We start from the raw sequence: 21499 nt of genomic DNA on the forward strand, positions 1-21499 counted from the left end.
GCGCGCGCTGCGACGTGCAAAGTGTATCGTTGACGAGTTTCTCTCGGTATTGACATACGCAATGGAATTTACGCAGTTTTGTGGAAAGTGTGTCTGGCGCATTGTTTGGGCTGCAAGTTGATGATTTCCTCGTTTCTTTTACTGTTCCGTTTGATGTTATACACCATGTTGTTTTTAGCGCATTAAATGTATAAACTGCAGTTATCTTATTTTTCTAAGACTCATCTAATGAATACTTATAAATCAATCCCTTGTAATTAGTAAAAGTAATTGGGCATTAATTATTATGAATTTAATTATAGTGCTTCTTTCACTTTCAAGTTATTTGACCTGAGGTAGAAAGAAACAAAGTAATGTGTAAATACCGATTATAGCTGTTTATAGTGCATCTTGCATGTTTCCTATAATGAGGGCGAGGTCAATAGATTCTTGTTCGACTTCAATAGAAAAAATATTTTACTCTCAAAGTATGGTTATTCCGCAAAATGTTAAATGTTATTGTCTTCTGAACAAGAAAATAACTGATTTTTTTCATATAAATTGTATTGTTTTTACATATTAAATGAGTGCTTGTTAGATAATTCCCATTCAATATACGAAATAACATTTTGCAATGAGCACAAGAACAGGTGATTGCACTGTTCGATACGTTTAATTAAAATGGCTTTGATAATTCCCAATAGATAGCATTATATTTATATTCTATGACCAATGAAAAAGTCAATCAATCATGAGTGCACAGCTTATCAGATGTATCGTTGAACTCTTGTGCATATTTTTATAAGAACCAATTGCTTAAAATATTCTCAAAGCTATACAGATATAAAAAACCGACACACTATACAATGAATACAGGATTTAGAAGAAATAAACACTACACAATTACCTCAGCTACCAGTTCGACAAAAAACCGCGAAAATGCATAATATAAAAGTGTCAGAAGCAACGTCCCAAGTACAAACTGATGTATGTATATAGGACATAGGGTACAGATGATACAGGCCCATGTTTAGGAATGTTCGCACAGAACAGCTGATTGTGCTAACGCGGTCGCGGGTTCGTTGACCGTACTTTCGCTCCCACGAGCCACAGTGAGCTGCGACGTTGGCGTTGCTCAATGCTGCCTGAGACACGCTAATTCGTTTTCCACTACGAGCTGATCAGGAACGTGGTCGGGACATTCCTTGTTGGGTTAGGCTCTAGGACGTAGAGTATACACATTCCTTGTTGCGCTAGGTACACGCTCTAGGACGTATACCGCTTTAAGAGCAATGCAAGGATCAAAATATTAATCCAAAACTATTAAAATAGGTTTTGGTAATTCTAAGATAGCTCTTCGGCCCTCAAAGTTTCTATTATCAACTTTGAAAGCCATTATTAAAGCACTATTAATTATTATCAATTGTAGATAACCGTTTTATGATAAAATATAGCAATATCATTCTGAAAGCACTAATAGATCTGAAAGTAATCGCTATTTTTACCCAAAACTTTAAGGCATTTATCCAACCATAAAATAAATAATGATACATGTTAAAGCCGGAAACGATAGCGGAGAAGACGGTCAAATGCGTAACGACCGCAGTAAAGAAGTTGGTAACCCCGGAGGAGGATGATGAAGAGGCTGCGTATGACCGCGCCGACGATATGGTAAGACATGGTAGCGGGCTAGTTTGGTGTATCGCTAGATCTTAATACAACGTGATAGAGGTGAATTTTGATTGGCTAGTGTGGTTTTACTAAGTGATTTGGTCGTTCGAAAACACCTCTCGAAAGTATGGGCTTGAATTCTTGCCATTCCGAAGCAAGGACACAAGGTTGTATATCCGAATTGTGGCTGTCTTATGCTATATGTTTAAAGAGTACCTATTTGATTTTCCTTGTTTTATATGACTGCTAATTTATTTAAGGCAGTTGGATTATTTGTATGATTGGTTATATCATCTTTATCTATTGGGACCATTTAAAAACTGTAATGGCAGGATATGTTTTGAGTAATTAATTCATCGAACTATGGTACATGGCCTTACGCCACGGTATCGAGGCGTGACTGAGCACACGAATACCGGTTATTTATGTTTTACGTAAAAATTAAAAAACGATCCGATGAAGTCATTACAATGACACTAGTAATTTTGATCAATATGTTATGTACGCTTATTTCGATTATATTCTTCTGTATCTGTTATAATCTGAGATTAAGTCTAGACTAAGGGAAAACCTATTAGAAAATATAATAAGCAGTTCTTAGGAATATATGAATTACCGCATAGGAAATCGTTATCAATTGGATAAGCTAATGTACAACATATTGGATAAAATATAAAATAGTCATGGGCCAAGTTCTATCAGCAGATTGCTATTAGAGCTAGCGCGCACGAGCAACTTTGTCTCCACAACTATTTTGTCTCCGCAACTATTTTGTCTCTCCCACCTATGGGCTAGTATGAAAGTGCGCGCACGTAGCGACGCAACTCCCTATACAAATTGATGGGAGAGACAAAATAGTTGCGGAGACAAAGTTGCTCGTGCGCGCTAGCTCTTATCGTTATTGGTAATATGTGATTATTATGTAATACAGAGTTTCTTACTACCAAAAATAAAAGTTTCGTTTCCATTCAATTCACATCAATTGACGCAATTTGCGTCAAGCAATATAGTATTGTCATATACCACATGACCAGAATATTTTGATAGTGCTACGCAAACGAAAGTGAAATCTGCCTACTAATGATACGTTTTAAAATAACATTATGTTTTGCGCACGTCATCGGTAAAATTAAGAAAAGCAATCATGACACGATGGATGTATCTTTATTACTTTATTAGATAACAGGCAATACATATTTGCTGTATGCTTGTTATGTACCTCATATGAATGTCTAAAGAATTGGTCATGACTCACGAGTTTAATAGCTTCCTCTGTAGGCTAAGTTATAATTGTAGTTAGTAGTCATTTATACAGTACATTATCTATACGAACAAACCCCTAAAAGGCAAGTCGGTACTAACTTTAAGTTTATTCATACATGATCGTAAAACACATTGATTTTTTCCTCTACCTTTCAAACGGACATTTTATTGGTTGACGGTTAAAATTTCCAGAGATTATGTAATTGTGACTATACGGAAATGAAGAACGAATATATCTTACACTATAATAGCAACTATTGCTTGTTAACAGCGATATAAGTAGCTACTTATGTCTTACAAAAACTACTGTCGTCAAACATTAAATTAAACTTGAGTACATTAATAACGAAAAACAATAAATATGTACTTATCTTCCACGATGGTATCTGCTATAATCGTTGGCGTCATCAAGAACTTCGTTAAAGTAATTATGTGCATCGTAAAATGGTTATTTTTTTATGTTCTTGGACGATTATAAAACTGACGCTGAATTGTAATTAATTGTTGCCTTTTTAACGCTCACCCTGGATCACTTGGGCACGCAACGAAGTCAGGGTCGCTACCGTTCTCCAGATGGGTAAGAGTTATTATAAGAAATGTACTTTTTATTTTATATAATAAAATTATTGTTATAATTTTCCCGCTGCTATTGTTTTGGGTTCTATAAATGATACTTGATCATTATATTTTATTTCATTGAATGTATATTGATTACATTTCATTTATAGGATTTCTGATCCTTCGAGTCGAATGTGTTTGTAGTTCAAAATGCTTTCTAAATCTAGTTCAATATTCTTGTTTTGTCATTGTTGCGATAAGAGCAAGCAAGACCAAGTCTTAAGTCGTATCACAATGTGGTCAATTAATTCAATTTAACTAATCTCACTTCATTGTAACATTAACTATCTGACCAATGAGCTGACAAAGCGAAATTAATTCGAAGTTTTGTTGTAGCCTATACCTATACTTTTTTTTTCATACAAACTTTTTTATTACAATTTAGCTCCTATGCGCATAAACGGAGACATTGTAGATTTCATCTCCGATAAGAACTTATACAAATAATCTTATGACATAAATGAAAATGCAGAGTATTGGTTTACTTCCTGATTTTTTGACTATTTAATTTCTATTACTATTTTATTTCATTAATCCCGTGTAGTAGTCTCCTCTGTCTCTCCTTTTAATAAACCCTGTTATATTTCAGTAAGCAATAAATACAATAATTATACAAAAATGTTAATATTTCACGTATTGTTTCCAGGTGATGCAACAGGACGTCAAGAAGGAGAACCCGCTACAGTTCAAGTTCCGCGCCAAATTCTACCCCGAGGATGTCGCCGACGAGCTCATACAGGAGATCACGTTGAAACTCTTCTACCTGCAGGTATATGCACAGATAAAATATATAAGTTAATAATTACTGACGTATAAATTACAAATATTCTGGCAGAAAATAGAGTAACTAACAAATAGCTCCACCTTACCGTACCGTAAATAAGATCTCAGATCAGTTTAATTTATTGGAAATCTTAGATCAGTTTTGCAGATTTACAATATTATTTTTCATAACAAGTAATTAAAAGTTTACTGATGGGGTTTTAATTAAAAACCGCATACAAACCGATAAGTTTTAAAATTACGGAGACTTCTTATGTTAGTTTACTAATGATACGATTGCACGATATTTAGAGCCAAATAGCTTAATTGCCCATCCATATTTGGATACTCTGCATATTTGCATAACTAATGGAATTTTCAACCGCAAAGGAATTTTGTGTGGGTATTTATTGTTGTTGCGTTCTGGTAAACGAATAATTAATTAAATTCTGGTAGAGCTAACGGTAAATAATTAATAACGGTAAGTAAATAATTTTGTTGTTTTTTGCTGTGAAGTTGTAATCGTTATGAATATTAAGAAAAAAGCCATGGTTCAACACGACTCGACAAAATTTTTGGGCTTCATGACCAAATTATACCACAGTTTACATAATTATCAAAAATGCATATCTCTTACAATATCGAGCTAGCTACCTTCCGTTGAATGGTCCATCTTTCCCATGTTACGTTAGTTGTACTTTTACCAGGCACTCTGAAAGTTAGCTCATCATTTTCCAAAGACTAAAAAACTATATAGGTTATGTCACTAATTGCCTCAAGATAAAATCAGTTAGTTTTGGTCACGGTCCTAATGTCTAATCCTTGTAGGTTTGTGCATCATTTTCCTAAAGACCAAACCGTGAAGCATAGGTTACTGAAGACCATTAAGTTTTCGTCACCGTCTTAAAGTCTAATTCTTGTTACTGCATCGTTTTTCTAAAGACAATATACCATATTTTCCTCATCTAAACCAGATATAATACCCCCATTCCAGGTGAAGAATGCAATCCTGTCAGACGAGATCTACTGCCCGCCGGAGACGTCAGTACTGCTAGCATCCTACGCAGTGCAGGCAAGGCACGGGGATCACAACTCGTCGATACACGGCCCTGGGTTCTTGGCCAATGATCGTCTGCTGCCGCAGCGTGTCACTGACCAGCATAAGGTGGGTTTGGAATAATAGAATAATAATCTTAATATATATAAATCTCGTGTCACAATGTTTGTCCTCAATGGACTCCTAAACCACTTAACCGATTATAATAAAATTCGCACACCATGTGCAGTTCGATCCAACTTGAGAGATAGGATAGGTTATATCCCGGAAATCCCACGGGAAAGGGAACTATGCGGGGTTTTCTCTGAAAACGCGGGTGAAGCCGCGGGCGGAAAGCTAGTAATATACTATATGATGAAGAGTTGATTTGAATGCAAAGTAAGGTCGTTGCAGTGTCTTTTAAGGGAATTTTAAAGTTATGATTAAAACTTATATGACAATTGTAAATACAACTGGATACACTGTTATTAAAAATCAAAAGCATTTTATTTTTCGTTGAATTTAAAATTTGTATTTTACCTCTTTAATTTTTTACGGTATTTTTGTTTTGGTGTCAAACAAATGAATTTGAATGTAATTTATTGTCTACATACATTGATTTCAGATAAGTTATCAAATTTCTAAAAGATTTACCTATCTATCTACCTTTTTTGATAAGTTAAGTCTCTTTCTTAGGAGAAAATACGATTTTCGTTTGTAGTTTATCCAAATCTTCAAGTTCGCATGAATAATAAAATCCTTTACCTCTTTTATACCTCTACGTATATAAAACTTGTAATTCCATCCCACCAGATGTCCCGCGAGGAGTGGGAGCAGAGCATCACGAACTGGTGGCAGGAGCACCGCGGGATGCTGCGCGAGGACGCCATGATGGAGTACCTCAAGATCGCCCAAGACCTGGAGATGTACGGCGTCAACTACTTCGAGATACGCAACAAGAAGAATACTGAACTGTGGTTGGGTGTTGACGCGTTGGGCTTGAATATATACGAGAAGGATGATAAGTGAGTGTCTTTTATCCCATATACCCAATTATTGTGCTCCGCAAAAAGGCACAAAACATTACTGACCTATTTTTTGACCTATAACATTGTATAAAAAAGGGAAGTCCTATGTCCCCTAGTGGGGTAAGGGGCAAATGCGTTATACATCTGTTTCACTGATCGATTTTCTCTAGGGACAAGTAGGTGATCAGCCTTCTGTGTCCTACCTCGGTCTGGTGGTGGACAATTTTTTTAACATTGTATGACCTTATTTAAATTCAAAACAGGGCAAGCTATTATGTATATAAATAACTAGCAAACCGGGCGAACTCCGTTTCGCCACCAGAGACACCTTTTCTTTGCTATAAACCTCACAGAGCCCGTGACCTTTCCAACGAATGCAAAACCGTGGAAATCGGTTCGTGCATTCTGGAGTTATAGCGTCAGGAAGGAAAACCCGACTTATTTTTATATAGTAGATAATTGTCCAATTACCATCGAATGTAATGCAATTATGATTTAACAACAATAAATAACCCTTCACCTCGTCCACAGACTGACGCCGAAGATCGGTTTCCCGTGGTCGGAGATCCGCAACATCTCGTTCAACGACCGCAAGTTCATTATCAAGCCGATCGACAAGAAGGCGCCGGACTTCGTGTTCTTCGCGCCCCGAGTGCGCGTCAACAAGCGCATTCTGGCGCTGTGCATGGGCAACCACGAGCTGTACATGCGGCGCCGCAAGCCCGACACCATCGACGTGCAGCAGATGAAGGCGCAGGCGCGCGAGGAGAAGCTGGCCAAGCAGGCGCAGAGGTGAGCGCGGACAGACGCACAGACACACGCAACCACGAGCTGTACATGCGGCGCCGCAAGCCCGACACCATCCACGTGTAAACAACCAACTAAAACGATAATATATAATTTAATCTTATGAATTAGTAATGTATCATTTATGTGTTTTGTAAAAGCAACCTTCGAGAATATTTTTAAGTGTCGCTTTTTACAAATAAATTTTTACTTATTTTAGGATGTAATTTTACATCTCAAACGATTATAAAAATGAATATATGAATTGAAAAAATTATAACATTGACTCGTAATTCCAGAGAGAAGTTACAACTGGAGATCGCAGCACGCGAAAGAGCCGAGAAGAAACAACAAGAGTACGAAGACCGCTTGCGGCAAATGCAAGAGGAGATGGAGCGCTCACAGGTATAAATATTTTACATTATATTTTATATTATTTTATACTAGCTGCGCTCCGCGGTTGCACCCGCATTGCTCCACTCCTGTTGGTCTTAGCGTAATGATATATGTATAGCCTATATAATAGCCTTCCTCGATAAATGGGCTATCTAACACCGAAAGAATTTTTGAAATCGGACCAGTAGTTCGTGAGATTAGCGCGTTCAAATAAACAAACTCTTCAGCTTTATAATATTAGTATAGATTATAGTTTATATATGGAATGAAAGGAGTAAGAGAAAATAGTCTATGGTACGGAATTTCAAATAACAGACAAATAAAAAGTTGTTGGGTGCCGCATTACAAATAAAAGAGAAATAATTCATTATTTTAAAATATTGATTTTTGTGATGGAAATTCCATCGTCATCAATTTTAACTTAGATCGTATAACATAAACTTTAACACAAATTAAACACATCTACATGCGTGCATGTGTACTGTTATCAAATATGCCAATTTGATTAAAAATAAATTTCGTCCAAATTTAATATCATCGTAAAAATATTTATTGAATCTGATATGTTTTTAATCATTGCTAATAACGGCGATATCAGATAGCTGCTTGCGTAATATTAACGATTATTAATCAATGCTATACTAGGAAGTATATAACTATAAATATATGAAAAATCATCATGATTTTTGGGAAAAGTAATTTTTTTAAGCAAATAATTTTCCTTAAAAGAAATGAGATTTAGTTTCTTAAATTTTCAATGATAATAATCTTATATATAAAAATGAATCGCAAAATGTGTTGGTAAGCGCATAACTCGAGAACGGCTGAACCGATTTCGATAATTCTTTTTTTATTATATTCCTTGAAGTACGAGGATGGTTCTTATGTAGAGAAAACGTAAATATGTACCACGGGCCGGGGCTAGTTTATGTATAAAAGTTTAAAAAATAATTGGAAATGTTACAATAGCATACCAAAAATTTCCTTTTTATAGATAGACTATTATAATTTGATAGTGTTATAATTTAAAGAAATGTCGTTTTAAATATATGTCTTAGGTTTTATTAAACATGCCAATTTTTTTTTCACGTCCTAATTATTGGATCAATAAAGGTTATTTTTCTCTATTTTCCTACATAAACTTATATCGTATTACCACAAAACAATTTAAACTCAGTCTAACTTTAAACCAGGGATCTGTCACTTTGTCTATGTGAAATACGACAAAACCAGAGAACCCGCGCTTAAAGATAAACCCTGTCTAGAGTTTTTGAAGTGAAAACTTCTTTAGCGGCGTTGAGCACTTTTTCTGTAATGGGTATAAAATCTTAAACTCGCGTCAGGACACGTGACCTGATCGAAAAAGCGTAAGACGGATGGATATCAAACATGCTCAACGTTAATAATCAAGTTTTCACTTCTGCCGGCACTCCCCCAGTGCAACCCGTCTTTTTTCTGGTAAGATAGATTAGAATTACAATATGCTTTAACTGTCCCCAATTTTCAGGCGAATCTAATCGAAGCGCAAGAGATGATCCGACGGCTGGAGGAGCAGCTGAAGCAGCTGCAGGCCGCCAAGGACGAGCTGGAGCAGCGCCAGAACGAGCTGCACAATATGATGCAGCGCCTCGAGGAGACCAAGGTATGTAACAAGCTTCTAGAATTAAAAGACAACGAAGATTGACGCTTCGAGAAGCAAAATGTACGAAATTAAAGGGATCAGTGGGATGATTTTTGGGGTATTGTACAGATGTGTTTATGGACATTTTTAGGTGCAGAAATAATGTGGCCATGTAGAAAAAAAATGTTCTGTTTGATATTTAATTTTTGAATACTCTCGTTTTTGTGTACATTGATTAATTATTTGTGCGTAGTAAAATAATGGTCTTCGAAAGGATACCTTTTTTTTTTGTAAATTTATAGTTTTCTTAAATTATGACACTGGGTCCATTGCTGGCATTTAAATCAAGTGGATATTTATGTTGGTAATTTGTAGCGGTCATTTAACGACCTGCACAATACTATTATTTTTGCAGAATACATTTTTCGAATAGATTTTATAATAACATAACATAATGTTATCCCCAGAACATGGAAGCAGCGGAGCGGCAGAAGCTGGAGGACGAGATCCGCGCGAAGCAGGAGGAGGTGTCCCGCATCCAGCAGGAGGTGGAGCTGAAGGACACGGAGACGCGCCGCCTGCAGGAGGAGGTGGAGGAGGCCCGCCGCAAGCAGGTACAAGGGACAAACTTGTGTATTTGTTTACGGTTTCATTGGGAAAAGGATCGATTTTAAGCCATTTTTGTAATGTTAAAGGTGTTAGTTTCAACGAATTTATACATAAGTAAAAAACAAGTATCCTGTCCAGGATTTTCCCAGTCAACCCATTTTTAATACATTTTTAATATACTAAATCTATAATATAAAAATGAATCGCAAAATGTGTTGGTAAGCGCATAACTCGAGAACGGGTGGACCGATTTCGATAATTCTTTTTTTATTATATTCCTTGAAGTACGAGGATGGTTCTTATGTAGAGAAAACGTAAATATGTACCACGGGCGAAGCCGGGGCGGACCGCTAGTTTATTATAGAATTGGTCTCATTCTATTATCACGCCGTTGCAGATCGGCTTATGTTCGGATCTTAGACCATATACATTGTATCTGCTTGTAGGACGAGGCGGCGGCACTCGTCGCTACAGCACTATATGTATGTGTGTGTCAGTACTATATCGTATATCTGCTTACAGGACGAGGCGGCGGCACTGCTGCTGGCGGCGACGACGCCGCAGCACCACCACGTGTCGGAGGCGGGCGCGGGCGAGGGCGCGGAGGGCGGCTCGGGCGACGGCTCGGACGGCGGCTCGGAGTCGGGCGGCGGGGAGCTCTCGCGCGCGCCCGACGACCTGGTCGACCCGCTGGAGGAGCGCCGCACGCTGGCCGAGCGCTCCGAGCGCCTGCACAACCAGCTCAAGGTGTGCGCCGGGACGTGACAGGGACGCGATACGGCACAACACGGGACGTGACAGGGACGCGATACGACACAACACGGGACGTGACAGGGACACGATACGACACTAACGGGCACAACACGGGACATGACAGGAACACGATACAACACTAACGTGCACGCGGCAAAAGTACACGGGACACGACAGGAACACTCGCTATAACACTAACGTGTGCGCCGCTAGACTCAAAAGCACAGTTAACTAACATTCCATTAATAAGGTACACTAACACCCTACATATTATACACCAGACACTATATACAATACTAAATTGCAATACATTTCATTTACAAGGTATACAAACGCTACATAGCCGCCAAATATATCATAAGACACTATGTGTGAAGTCCCGTGTCCCCATAGTGGGGTAAGGGGCAGATGCATTATTCATACATCTGTTTCACTGATCGATTTTTTTTAGGGACAAGTAGGTGATCAGCCTTCTATAAGACACTATAAACTGCACTAAACATGCAACATGCACTTTTCAAGTATATCCTTAACATTTTCCCCAAACACGAAGTAGCAAACATATCTTTACAAATTCCTCAAATATACTACTTCTACCAAACATACTTATTATAACAGAATAACAATTTACACCTACCACTATCGTATCCAAAATGACACTTAATTAACATAATGTTATACATTACTCAGGCGCTGAAGCAAGACCTGGCGCAATCCCGGGACGAAACAAAGGAAACGGCAATGGACAAGATCCACCGCGAGAACGTGCGCCAGGGACGCGACAAGTACAAGACTCTGCGCGAGATCCGCAAGGGCAACACCAAGCGTCGCGTCGATCAGTTCGAGAACATGTAACCGGAGTGGTGAGTGACAGATCGCAGCTCATCGGTCACCTGGCAACAAGTGCAAGACGCTGCATTTTAAACAAAATGGGTCACCGATCAACACTCACTAACTCTTGAGTCACCACTCGCCATTCATCAGACATGACGCATAACGTCATTTGTGGAATTGTTAACAACCTTTCAAGTACACTTGTAAAATACGGCTCGAAGGACCACTAAATGTACGAGGTCTTGGTGACTAGGAACTTTTCAGAAGAAACAAATTGTATACAGTTAACGGTTACATACTTTATTGTTTACTATGAATATGTTTGTACGACTTACTCGTACACTTGTGACACTTATTTGATTTGAATTAGAAGTTCCTTGTTACTTTTAGTTTGAATAACATATTTAAAATGAAAATGATGATATTTGTGATAATAATAACATTGTAATTTGTGTTCCAGCAGCGCGATCGGCCCAACAAGTCACCGACGGCGTTCGTCAATTATAGTCTTTGGCTAAGAGTATAGTTGTCCACTTGTAGTGCCAAACCGATCCGAACCACGAACAGACACACAGATACATCGCTTCATATACATATTACATGGGTTACGATGGCTCGTCAAAGATAATAAATACATAAATAACTCTCACTGGCCTCCCGAATATAGAATGTCGCCACTCGTCCAAACGATAACGCATCGAGTATTATTGTGACGAACGTTCAGCGAATGCGCACAGAGTGGGGGGGGGACCGTTGGTGCTCGCCGCTCACTGAGCCGTCGCCTTAGGGCTTGTAAATATTGATTATTACTTAATAGTAATTTTATTTTAGACTATAATGTGCTATAATAACCGAATATCTACCGACGACTATATCGTATTCAAATATGAAAATCGAGGCACACACTTTTTGTTTTTATTTTAATGATTAATTGTTGAGCGACTCGTCGCTCCGGCCGTTGGTTAGGTGTAGTGCGTGTGCGAATATGGGACCCTGCGAGCTGCGGGAACACTTGACACTTTCATATCTTATCGCTGTGTTTATATTCAAATTCGTAACGTGTCAGACACAGTTATTTTTGTGGATATATAAAATTTGTACGTTAGTATTGCTCAAAAGTGTTACGAGTGCCCGGAGATGGGGGGGAGGCGATGTCCCTTATTTATTTTTATAATCATTTATATTTTAGATATAGGAGTTTAGCTTCAAGTGTAATTATCGTTCCGAGTTTCTGATATTATATACAATAGTATGTGTTGTATATTCGTTCAGTTTATTGTTGGTGTGAAATCGGCCCGTTTCCGTTAATTCTTGAACAAAATTGAAGATAGCGAAACTATATTTAATTGTATGCTTATATGATGTGTATAATGTTTTAATTTAAGTGAGTAAAAGGCATTCCAATAAGTAACTATGCGGTGGCGTTTTATTGTGAAAATAGTTGCAATATTTTGTTTGTTTTTAAGTGCCATCCGTTGATGTCAGTTCTCTGGAGGCAAAGTACGAATTTTAATATTTTGGATTTATAAAAACGATATACTTAAATTTTAGATACATCGACCATTCTATACATATTTATAATCATATACATTTTGTAAAACTTTACCTACTTAACATTTGGAATATATTTTATAAAAGAAAATTATTAATGGATTCGTACTTTGCCCTCGCCTAAATATGAGTTAAAGACTAATCTTCATACTAAATTATACAAAACCACGTTGCCTTTCAGTCTAGGACGAAAATTTTTCCAATAAAATGTTTAAGTATAACAAATTGTGTTTTATTTAACTACTAACTGAAATGCCTCTTTTTATCCTGATTAAAGACAACCTTAACAATACATACATACGAAAGAGAGAAAACGAAATATTAGCAATATTTCCTTCTCACTTCTCTCACCAAAACGTCAATACGCGCCATTGTGAATGTTCGCTGGACAAAAAAATATCCGCGTAGTGATGCCACCGCCTTACTTTTTTTTAAAGGGCAGTGTGGAGCATAATCTAGTGTTTATCTAATTTGGTAAGATACCTAACCAATTCGTAGTACATATTGAGGTGAGAAAATATAACTAAAAAATACGTATGTTTAACTTTAAGGGAAGTAATAAATGTGTCTATCTACTCATGCTATAGAAAACGTTGAGTGGGGACGAGTTGTTAATAAATGGATTTTAAAATAAAATACCAAAAATTAGTTTCACATTTTATTCAATACTGAATTCGATACCATATCGACAAAAGTGGAATATATTTTGGCAAATTACAAATATCAATATCTACTTTAATCTATTTTACATTTACTGAACATTTATCACGAAATGGCTACTGCATAAATACATATGAAAAATATACAGTTGAGTATCAAACATCCACTACAATGAAATTCCTTTATTACCTTTGTACAATTCACAGACATTATTTTAATTAGCACAACATCGAGAATATTCTATTCTAAAATTTTTGGATACAAAATAAATTTAATATCACTAATACATAATTATTTCATTTAAAAATTGTATTGATATAATTCCATCTTCAGCGTCTCCGAGCTGTCATTTTTCCCGCCAAAAATTTATGAAAAGCTAAAAGTTCAAATCCAGCACCATTCCATGCATAACTAATAATTGTCCCTCTAATTGTCTATTATTATCTAGAACGTTCTATAATCCCGTATGTAAACAGCAGATCGCTGTGAAGTAGAGGCTAGGTGGTGTGTTTGATCGTCTTGAGGTGCCTTAGGAGCGAGCTTTTATCTTTAAAGGCGCGTGCACACATGTTACATGCGTAGTAGCGATCCGTGTGAGCTACCATGTGCCGGCTTAAACCTGATGAAATTAATAAATTTAATTTAAAGTTACATGAAAAAACCAATTTAATTTCATCGAAATAGCTTTTGACACGCATATAATATGTCATAGATAAAGATAATTTAGATAAATACAGACGGATAATAGCTATTCAATGCTGAGAATGGAATGATAATGTTTTATGAAGACACCAATTTATTTTTGTCTATCTCAATATTGAAATTTGTGAATTTGATTAGATTGAAAATCAATTTATTTTATCAACTTTTATTTTTTTACTTACTAATTATTGTGAATAGGTTGTTTATAAGATTCCCAATGCGCTCTAATGATAAAAAATAGCTTATCACAATGACTATATTTGAAGATATGAATAAAATGAGTGTTGGCACATACCAGAGGGGTGCAGGAACACCTTGGGGCACTGCTTGCAGCGGTGCAGGGCCAGCGGGCGCAGGTGCGGCGTGTGCTGCGTCAGCTCGTGCGAGCGGAGCGCCGCGCGCTGCGTGAAGCCCTTGGGGCAGCGCGCGCACTTGAACGGCCGCTCCGCTGTACAGAGCGTGGTGTTCAACTCAAACTCAAACATTTTTGACAACGTCTTATAATTCGATAGAGCCGGTTGCACGCACGAAAAAACATGACTCATGCGGCGTTACCTCGCTCTGAGGCGTTCCGTAAGGCTTGAAGTGCAAGCGAGAGCGCGGAACGACAGACAAAGAAGCACAATCAGACGTTGTCACGTTCAACTATCGTCAGTAAACCGACTTTACAGACAACCAATTTTTTTATTCAATTAGACTTCTTTTACAAGCACTTTCGAATCGTCATTATATTTTTAACATTTACCACCGATTCGAAAAGCAGTATCTATGGAGAACAACCGGCAAGAAACTCCAATAGTTAGCGCGCGTGTGTGTGTCACTGCGTGTATGGGGCTTTTTTTTTATTTTTTTCCTCTTATTTAGTTCTTTAGCGCTGTGTGTTTATGTGTGTGTGTGTGTACCTTGGTGTGTGAGCTGGTGGCGGCGTAACACCTCCTTCTGTGTGAAGGCACGTTGACACACGTCGCAAGCGAAGGGCCGCACGCCCGAGTGCGTCCGCTCGTGGCGTGCCATAGCCGCGCGCGTCGCGAAGTGTTTGCCGCATGTTACGCACATCGCCTTGCCACTGCAAATTATTTTTTTATATTATATACACACAATTTGTATATTTGTCTTAGAAAATTATATGACATTACAAAAGCTGTTAAAAATGATTAACTGACAAAGAAAATTCTTAAAAATCTTTCCATAACATACCTCAGTATCCCATTGGTGGCATTATAAACAAATTCAACTGTGCTGTTTTTATCAATTTCCCTTTCCGGTTCTGGTTCCTCCGGTTCTTCTTTTTTAGGTTCCTTTTTTGGTTCCTATTGAAAAACTAAAATTATTATCTGTGATCCATTGTTAATTAATTATTTTTGTTAATTAAATATTATTTATCACCTCATCCTCCTCAAAAAGCTCCAGGATAACAGGACCATCGCTAGTTTCCAATCTCACATTCTTGAATGTACGGTCAATGACCACTATCTTTTCGTTTGTACTATCTTTTATCAGCACTCCCAGTTGAACGAGGATTGTTGAGAGGAAACTGGTAACATCTTCAGGTATAGGCGGAATGGGTTCAGAACTGACTGAATTGAGAAAGTCTAGACTATCATTTATGTTGTAGGAAGTTGTGACGCTTGGCTCCTGTACCTAAAGCATTGGTTAAACATAAATTTATCATAGTTTTCTTGTATGAAATAAAATTCAACAAATTTTCTTTGATATTAATATCTAGATTAAATAAATATGTTATAAATACCTGCTCATCCTCAGGCTGGTCTCCAGCACAAGCCGTCGTCTCATTGAATATGTTAATAACTTCCAAGGCATCCTCGTCAGTCAACGACAATATAATCTCATTGTCCTCATCACTAAGATCGTTCACCCCCTCCTCCCCATCAATTTCTGGTAAATCAGATTTGAAATTACAATAATTTTCCAATTTTAACTTTAATTCGGCTGCTTTTTTAACCTCTACTTCTTTTACAGCTATAAGATGTGATTTGAGTTTTCTATAGGATAGCATACATTTCTTTTTGAAATCATAATAATTATCTAAGTCCCTGCAGCAATGTGAACATATCATGTTAGGTAAACACTCTTCATTGGTAATCTGCAAAATGATTTGGGATTTCGTAATAGCATGTTTGTTTTATTGATTAGTCCTTCACCGTTGAATCTACTTCAACAGATACCCCGCTTACTTACGTTGGATTAATTAATAAAAGCATACAAACCTCCAAACCAAGACATATCATTATCCTCATAGGCAGGGATCCACAAAACTTTCTGTCGTCATTATCGAAAATCGTCATAGGATTAATGGGTTTTCGAAGACAGAGACGACACAACTCCAGCACACCGTCGATGAGTTGATGGTCCGGAGGTTTCCGTGAATATGTTCGCATTCTTTTATTAATTATACTTTGTTTATAATAAATGAAAATAAAAAATAACCTCGCAAGGGAAAAATTAAAAACAACATCGGTTTAATTATAACCGAAGCACGTAGATTTTAATCTTAATGTATAAACATTTTATCCCAAATGTACTAATTCAATTTATATTTTAATTAAAATAAAATATAGTAATGCAATCAATAATATTGACAATGTTTGAACTTTGAATGACAATTTCCGTCATATAGGCTATAGGCCTATAGCTATCAAATGTCAATCATAACGTTCCATTTTCCATGCTCATTGCTCACTACTGCTAATCACGGGATTGTGGGATCGATATATTTTAATCTTATTACTTAGAAAAAACAGCTCTTCTTAAATTTTTATTCTATTATAAACTAGGAAAAAATTACTGAAAATAAAAAGACAGTGACGAAACTATTGTATTTTATTTAATGCATAATAAATTATAATACGAAGCTATATGTTTATAGACACAGTTTATAGCCGCAGCCGTGGCTGTGCATGAATTTCTACATATTATGTATTTTATCAGTTTCCTCTTGGCTCTTACGGATAAATTGTAGATTTTAATAGAGATTTGTAGAATGAAAGCATGTTACTTAATTATCTAATCTAAAGGTTATAGATACAAATGTTATGAATGCTTTATGTATTATATTCTTCATGTTTTCGTCGCTCTCTTCAATATAAAATTGAGAATACTGAATACGAAGCTTTAACAATCTGAAAAATGAAGAGATATTACATAATATGTAGTTACATAAAAGCTATAGGTATGTATTAAGTCAATGGCCCAATCTCAAAAATTAAATAAACAAAAAAAAATTACCGAAACAAATGACTGGTACGACATTTTAATAACATTGAAACATTGTATCTCCACGGGTTTCTGTAATGAAAGAACTGAGTTAAATAATATAATTTGGGATTTATCAATATAAATTTTATTAAATATAGGGGAAGTCCGGTAGTAGGTTTTTTCATGCAATTTTCAATTTAATTTGCCGTAAATGTATCTTTACTAATTAATGGCAACTGATGATGGTATTAATTATTATAATATGAGCAATGATTAAATACTGATTTCTGATAGTTATTTGATTTTTGTATCTTATACATTACTTTTTGCGAGAGCCTTAAATATCTTATGGTGTTCACTCTACCCGACCTCCCCCTGAAAGTTTTTCATAAAAATATTAAATAATATTAATAGAATAAGATAAAAATAAGAGAAATGCGATAACCGAAGCCCTCCATTATCTCACCCTTGAGTAGAGAAACTTAATTTATTTTTAATTGAATTACCTGGCTTTGACAAATGGCAACAACTAATAAATTCCTGATGCGAACAGAAGTGGCGCCGCGGCAATGTTGCCAGCCCGAAAAGAAAATAGCCGTTGGCAATGCAGCTGCCTAAAATTTTAAAATTATATCAGAATAAAAACGTACGTTTTGAGTTAACAATTGGCAATTACATAAATTAATCACTATAACATTACCCATGGTATAAAAATATATCTAAAATATCTCGTATGCTATTTTGGAAACATATAGCATGGAAAATGAGCCGATTTTTCCAAGTAGCGTTTGTAAATAAATAATAAGTAATAATAAATAAGTATGCCAAGTTATTTACTTCACAACACATCCAATTTTGATGGATTTTTTTATGATTATTATACTTATATTTCGTATAGAAAGATTATATATAATATGTAGGTACATTAAAAGAGGAAATATTACACTAACTTCAACGGTAATATCGCCAGCATTACACATGAAGAAACCAGTAGCCATCAAGAGAGATGCGCTCGTTGACAAGGTCGCCAAGACACCCATTAGTGTACGCTCAGAATTCTTAAAGAACAAAGATTAACAAAAAAGTGTAGCTACGTAACACAAAAAAGTATGAAAATATATGTGAAAAAGTTGTCCCATGAAACTATGAATTCAGCTTACCACCATTTGGAGCATAAGCATGCAAAATACAGTAAAATTGAAAGTAATTTGGCCACTGAACACCCAGCTGCAAATTCGTTGACACTCCCTCACACACCTAAAAATGGAATAAAACCAATCAAAGCATGGTCAAAGCTTTTAAGCTTTGAAGCTGTAATTCTAATCGAAGTTCTACGTACCAAATAGTATCAGAATGCAATGAAATACCAACTTTCAATGCACGTTCATATTCCTTCTCCTTTTGTTCAAAATTTCCCACATTGCCATCTTTAAAAATATCTTCAAGTTTGTAAAAATAGCTTTGTAAATTCTTATACTGATAACTCAACGTTATCGTTAAAGAAATAACTAATACATAGACGGCCGATACACGGAACATGAAAAGCCACCACAGGAAATACACGGCAATCCTTATAAAATCTGGCAATATTCCCCTTTGTTGTACATCCGGCCATGCCAAAATTACCGTTGTGAAAGTGTCGCCTAAAAAATTTAATTTCTCTGAAAATTATTTAATTGAAAAGCGGTTGCATTGTTATTTGTGGCGGTGGCGATATACCTATAGATACTTCGTAGCACACCTTTTAAGCATTAAAAAAATATATGGATTCAATGTATGATAGCCACACTAAAATTTACACGTTTTCAATATTTTTGTCACCAATTAATAATTTCAGTCTTCAAATGCTTATTCCTTGTTAAAATGGTTAAGTTTTCTTTTTAGTAAGAAATAGAGGATACAATTTACGAATTACGACTACATAATACCTTTTTTAACAACCTGCATAATACATGATAATACCATCAAAAGCGTAAAAAAACAAAGCAGCGCTAAAGCTCATAACATAAAATGTCGAATACAACTTCGCCTTTCTAATCATTTGTGTCTCTATCTCCAAATCGTTGTATCCCTCTTTTAAAACCACAGAGAGCTTGAATAACAGCTTCCTAATATCCTTCCTGTAATATAAAATGCTGAAGGAATATGACATGAGTATTGGATGAGAAATAGCAAACATTATTTGATCAGATGCCTGCTTATCACTTAGATTTTTTTGAGTGAAAAACGCTATGTATTCAGAGGTCATCAACGTAAGCATGAAAAACGTTGAAATCCTGTTGAACAATGTAAAATATTTTAACGAAACTTTATCCACCCATAAATACGATAATCCACATTTGTACATTAGGATACTTGAGTTGGAAAAGAATTCAGACGTTTTATTCTTTCTATATTGTACTTCAGACATCTTGACAGTTTTAAAACCACGAAAATTTTGGATTAGGTTATTTATGAGCGATTATTTATGTGGATTTAAAGCCAGAGATGTATTTCAAACGAAAGTTTGAGAATAACCGATTTCGATATTAAGCATTTCTATAGTTACATACTCAAAACTTCTGAAATCTGAACTGAGTTCTGACACAGAAAGGCAAGAAGAAAGAAATTTACTTTAATTCTTGCCTTGCTCTTCTATTTATTACTAGCTTGTGCCAGCGGAATGAATGATAACTTATGTATTTGTATAAATATTTTTATGTGGTTGTGGGATGTGGGTTAGGTATTCTGAAACTAAATTATAGAATAGCCTATAGGTAGGTAAATAATCCAAAGCATAGTTTTACAACATTCATGAATCATCTTCAATAATTTTGATATTGAATTTTTGTATCTGCTAGCTACTGCTGGTTTTCAACTACATAATATTCTTTAAAATCAAACGTTGCCGCCTGCCCTGTTTCTATACATTATTAAAGGATAAAATATAACAAGTAATTACACACTTCGTTGAATAACGTTAATTTAGCTAATTGGTAGTAATTGACGAGCATGATCCTAGACAGTACTTCATAATTAGCTGGTTACTGTATAATTAATTTTCTTAATTATTTATAAGCAGTCAATTTCAAAGGGTGCTTCATCAGACCGTTTGTATATTTATTTTAATATCAATTTTAAATATGTACCTACCACATTTAATAGAATCTTTTTATGCCACGTTTGAATAGGAAATTGTAAATACTAAAATATTTTATTCATGAATTGTATGTCATGTACATATTCAGCAGTGGCAACAATTTTGAAATTATTACAGGATCTAGATAATTCCGTATAAGAGATTGGCCGCGCGATCTAGATAATATTATAAGCTTCTTGACGCGTGCAAACAAACCGAAAAAACTTTTCAGTTTTTTATTAACTATTTAGATAAGAATATTTTTTGCCAAAAAGGAAAAAAAAATCAGTTTAAATCTCTGTCACAAGTGTACTAGGTAGATACTAGATAAGCTTTCAAATAAATACCGATTAACGTAGTAATTATGACTATAAAATCATATAATTTAGCAGAAATTAACGGAGTTAAAGTATTAAATATACAGTACTGATCAATGGGTATACGCTCGCTATTAGAATTATAATTACCTAAGCATGTACCTACTTCATTATATTATATAACTTTTAAGTTATAATGCTATAAATTGAGACTAGCAGACATGGCATACGTTACAACCTAGAAAGTAGAATAGCTAGGTACTTGGCATAATAATAAAATTTGGTGATATGCATACAGAGCAATCAGCAGCGCCTTCTATAGGGTTAAAATTGTGTTTTCAAATAACCCGAGGCTTAAATAACCACGTTGAGCAAAAAATAATGGATATAAACTGACAAACAAATGGACTAACTTAAAGACATATTATTAAGTATATAAAATACTGCGACGGCGTATCGGTATTATATAATTATAGCATGTGCTGAATTCTTCTATATATTGTTTATGTTACAATGTATTGTGTTAATAAATATTTATTTTTCTCGGTCGATTTATTGATCTCTTGAATGAGATCGATT

The 21499-nt window shown here is 35.7% G+C and overlaps 3 protein-coding genes across 5 annotated transcripts in view; 1 reads left to right on the forward strand and 2 right to left on the reverse strand.

Moving 5' to 3' along the window:
* Moe (moesin) overlaps nucleotides 1–13132 on the forward strand; it is a 40770-nt gene extending 27638 nt beyond the window's left edge. For 2 of the 3 annotated variants that reach the window (XM_089700302.1, XM_089700299.1), the window contains 10 exons: nucleotides 4178–4300; nucleotides 5288–5458; nucleotides 6143–6354; nucleotides 6889–7149; nucleotides 7443–7548; nucleotides 9047–9181; nucleotides 9628–9774; nucleotides 10292–10516; nucleotides 11213–11385; nucleotides 11817–13132. In XM_089700302.1, the coding sequence (XP_089556428.1) occupies nucleotides 4178–4300; nucleotides 5288–5458; nucleotides 6143–6354; nucleotides 6889–7149; nucleotides 7443–7548; nucleotides 9047–9181; nucleotides 9628–9774; nucleotides 10292–10516; nucleotides 11213–11377 (1545 nt within the window). In that variant the 3' untranslated portion in view covers nucleotides 11378–11385; nucleotides 11817–13132. The remainder of the gene's footprint in view (nucleotides 1–4177; nucleotides 4301–5287; nucleotides 5459–6142; nucleotides 6355–6888; nucleotides 7150–7442; nucleotides 7549–9046; nucleotides 9182–9627; nucleotides 9775–10291; nucleotides 10517–11212; nucleotides 11386–11816) is intronic. The other variant, XM_089700301.1, reaches the window with a different exon arrangement.
* A 420-nt stretch (nucleotides 13133–13552) lies between these two features.
* Nucleotides 13553–16881, reverse strand: LOC149485489 (uncharacterized). The gene is made up of 7 exons (XM_089700255.1): nucleotides 16498–16881; nucleotides 16020–16373; nucleotides 15656–15910; nucleotides 15467–15579; nucleotides 15172–15335; nucleotides 14565–14717; nucleotides 13553–14186 (listed from the first exon to the last, which is right to left on the reverse strand). The coding sequence occupies exons 1-7, from the start codon at nucleotides 16666–16668 to the stop codon at nucleotides 14065–14067; spliced, it is 1332 nt and encodes a 443-aa protein (XP_089556381.1). The 5' UTR covers nucleotides 16669–16881; the 3' UTR covers nucleotides 13553–14064.
* A 358-nt stretch (nucleotides 16882–17239) lies between these two features.
* On the reverse strand, nucleotides 17240–19733 carry LOC149485490 (uncharacterized). Its single transcript, XM_089699639.1, has 7 exons — nucleotides 19424–19733; nucleotides 18825–19128; nucleotides 18646–18742; nucleotides 18436–18543; nucleotides 17992–18099; nucleotides 17516–17575; nucleotides 17240–17409 (listed from the first exon to the last, which is right to left on the reverse strand). The coding sequence occupies exons 1-7, from the start codon at nucleotides 19731–19733 to the stop codon at nucleotides 17368–17370; spliced, it is 1029 nt and encodes a 342-aa protein (XP_089555765.1). The 3' UTR covers nucleotides 17240–17367.
* Between the last annotated feature and the right edge of the window lie 1766 nt (nucleotides 19734–21499).

The sequence above is a fragment of the Colias philodice genome, chromosome 10 (genome assembly GCF_061535455.1).
Source record: "Colias philodice isolate Cphi_HAF_F1 chromosome 10, ilColPhil1 Martin Lab GWU primary, whole genome shotgun sequence".
NCBI classification, from domain to species: domain Eukaryota; kingdom Metazoa; phylum Arthropoda; class Insecta; order Lepidoptera; family Pieridae; genus Colias; species Colias philodice.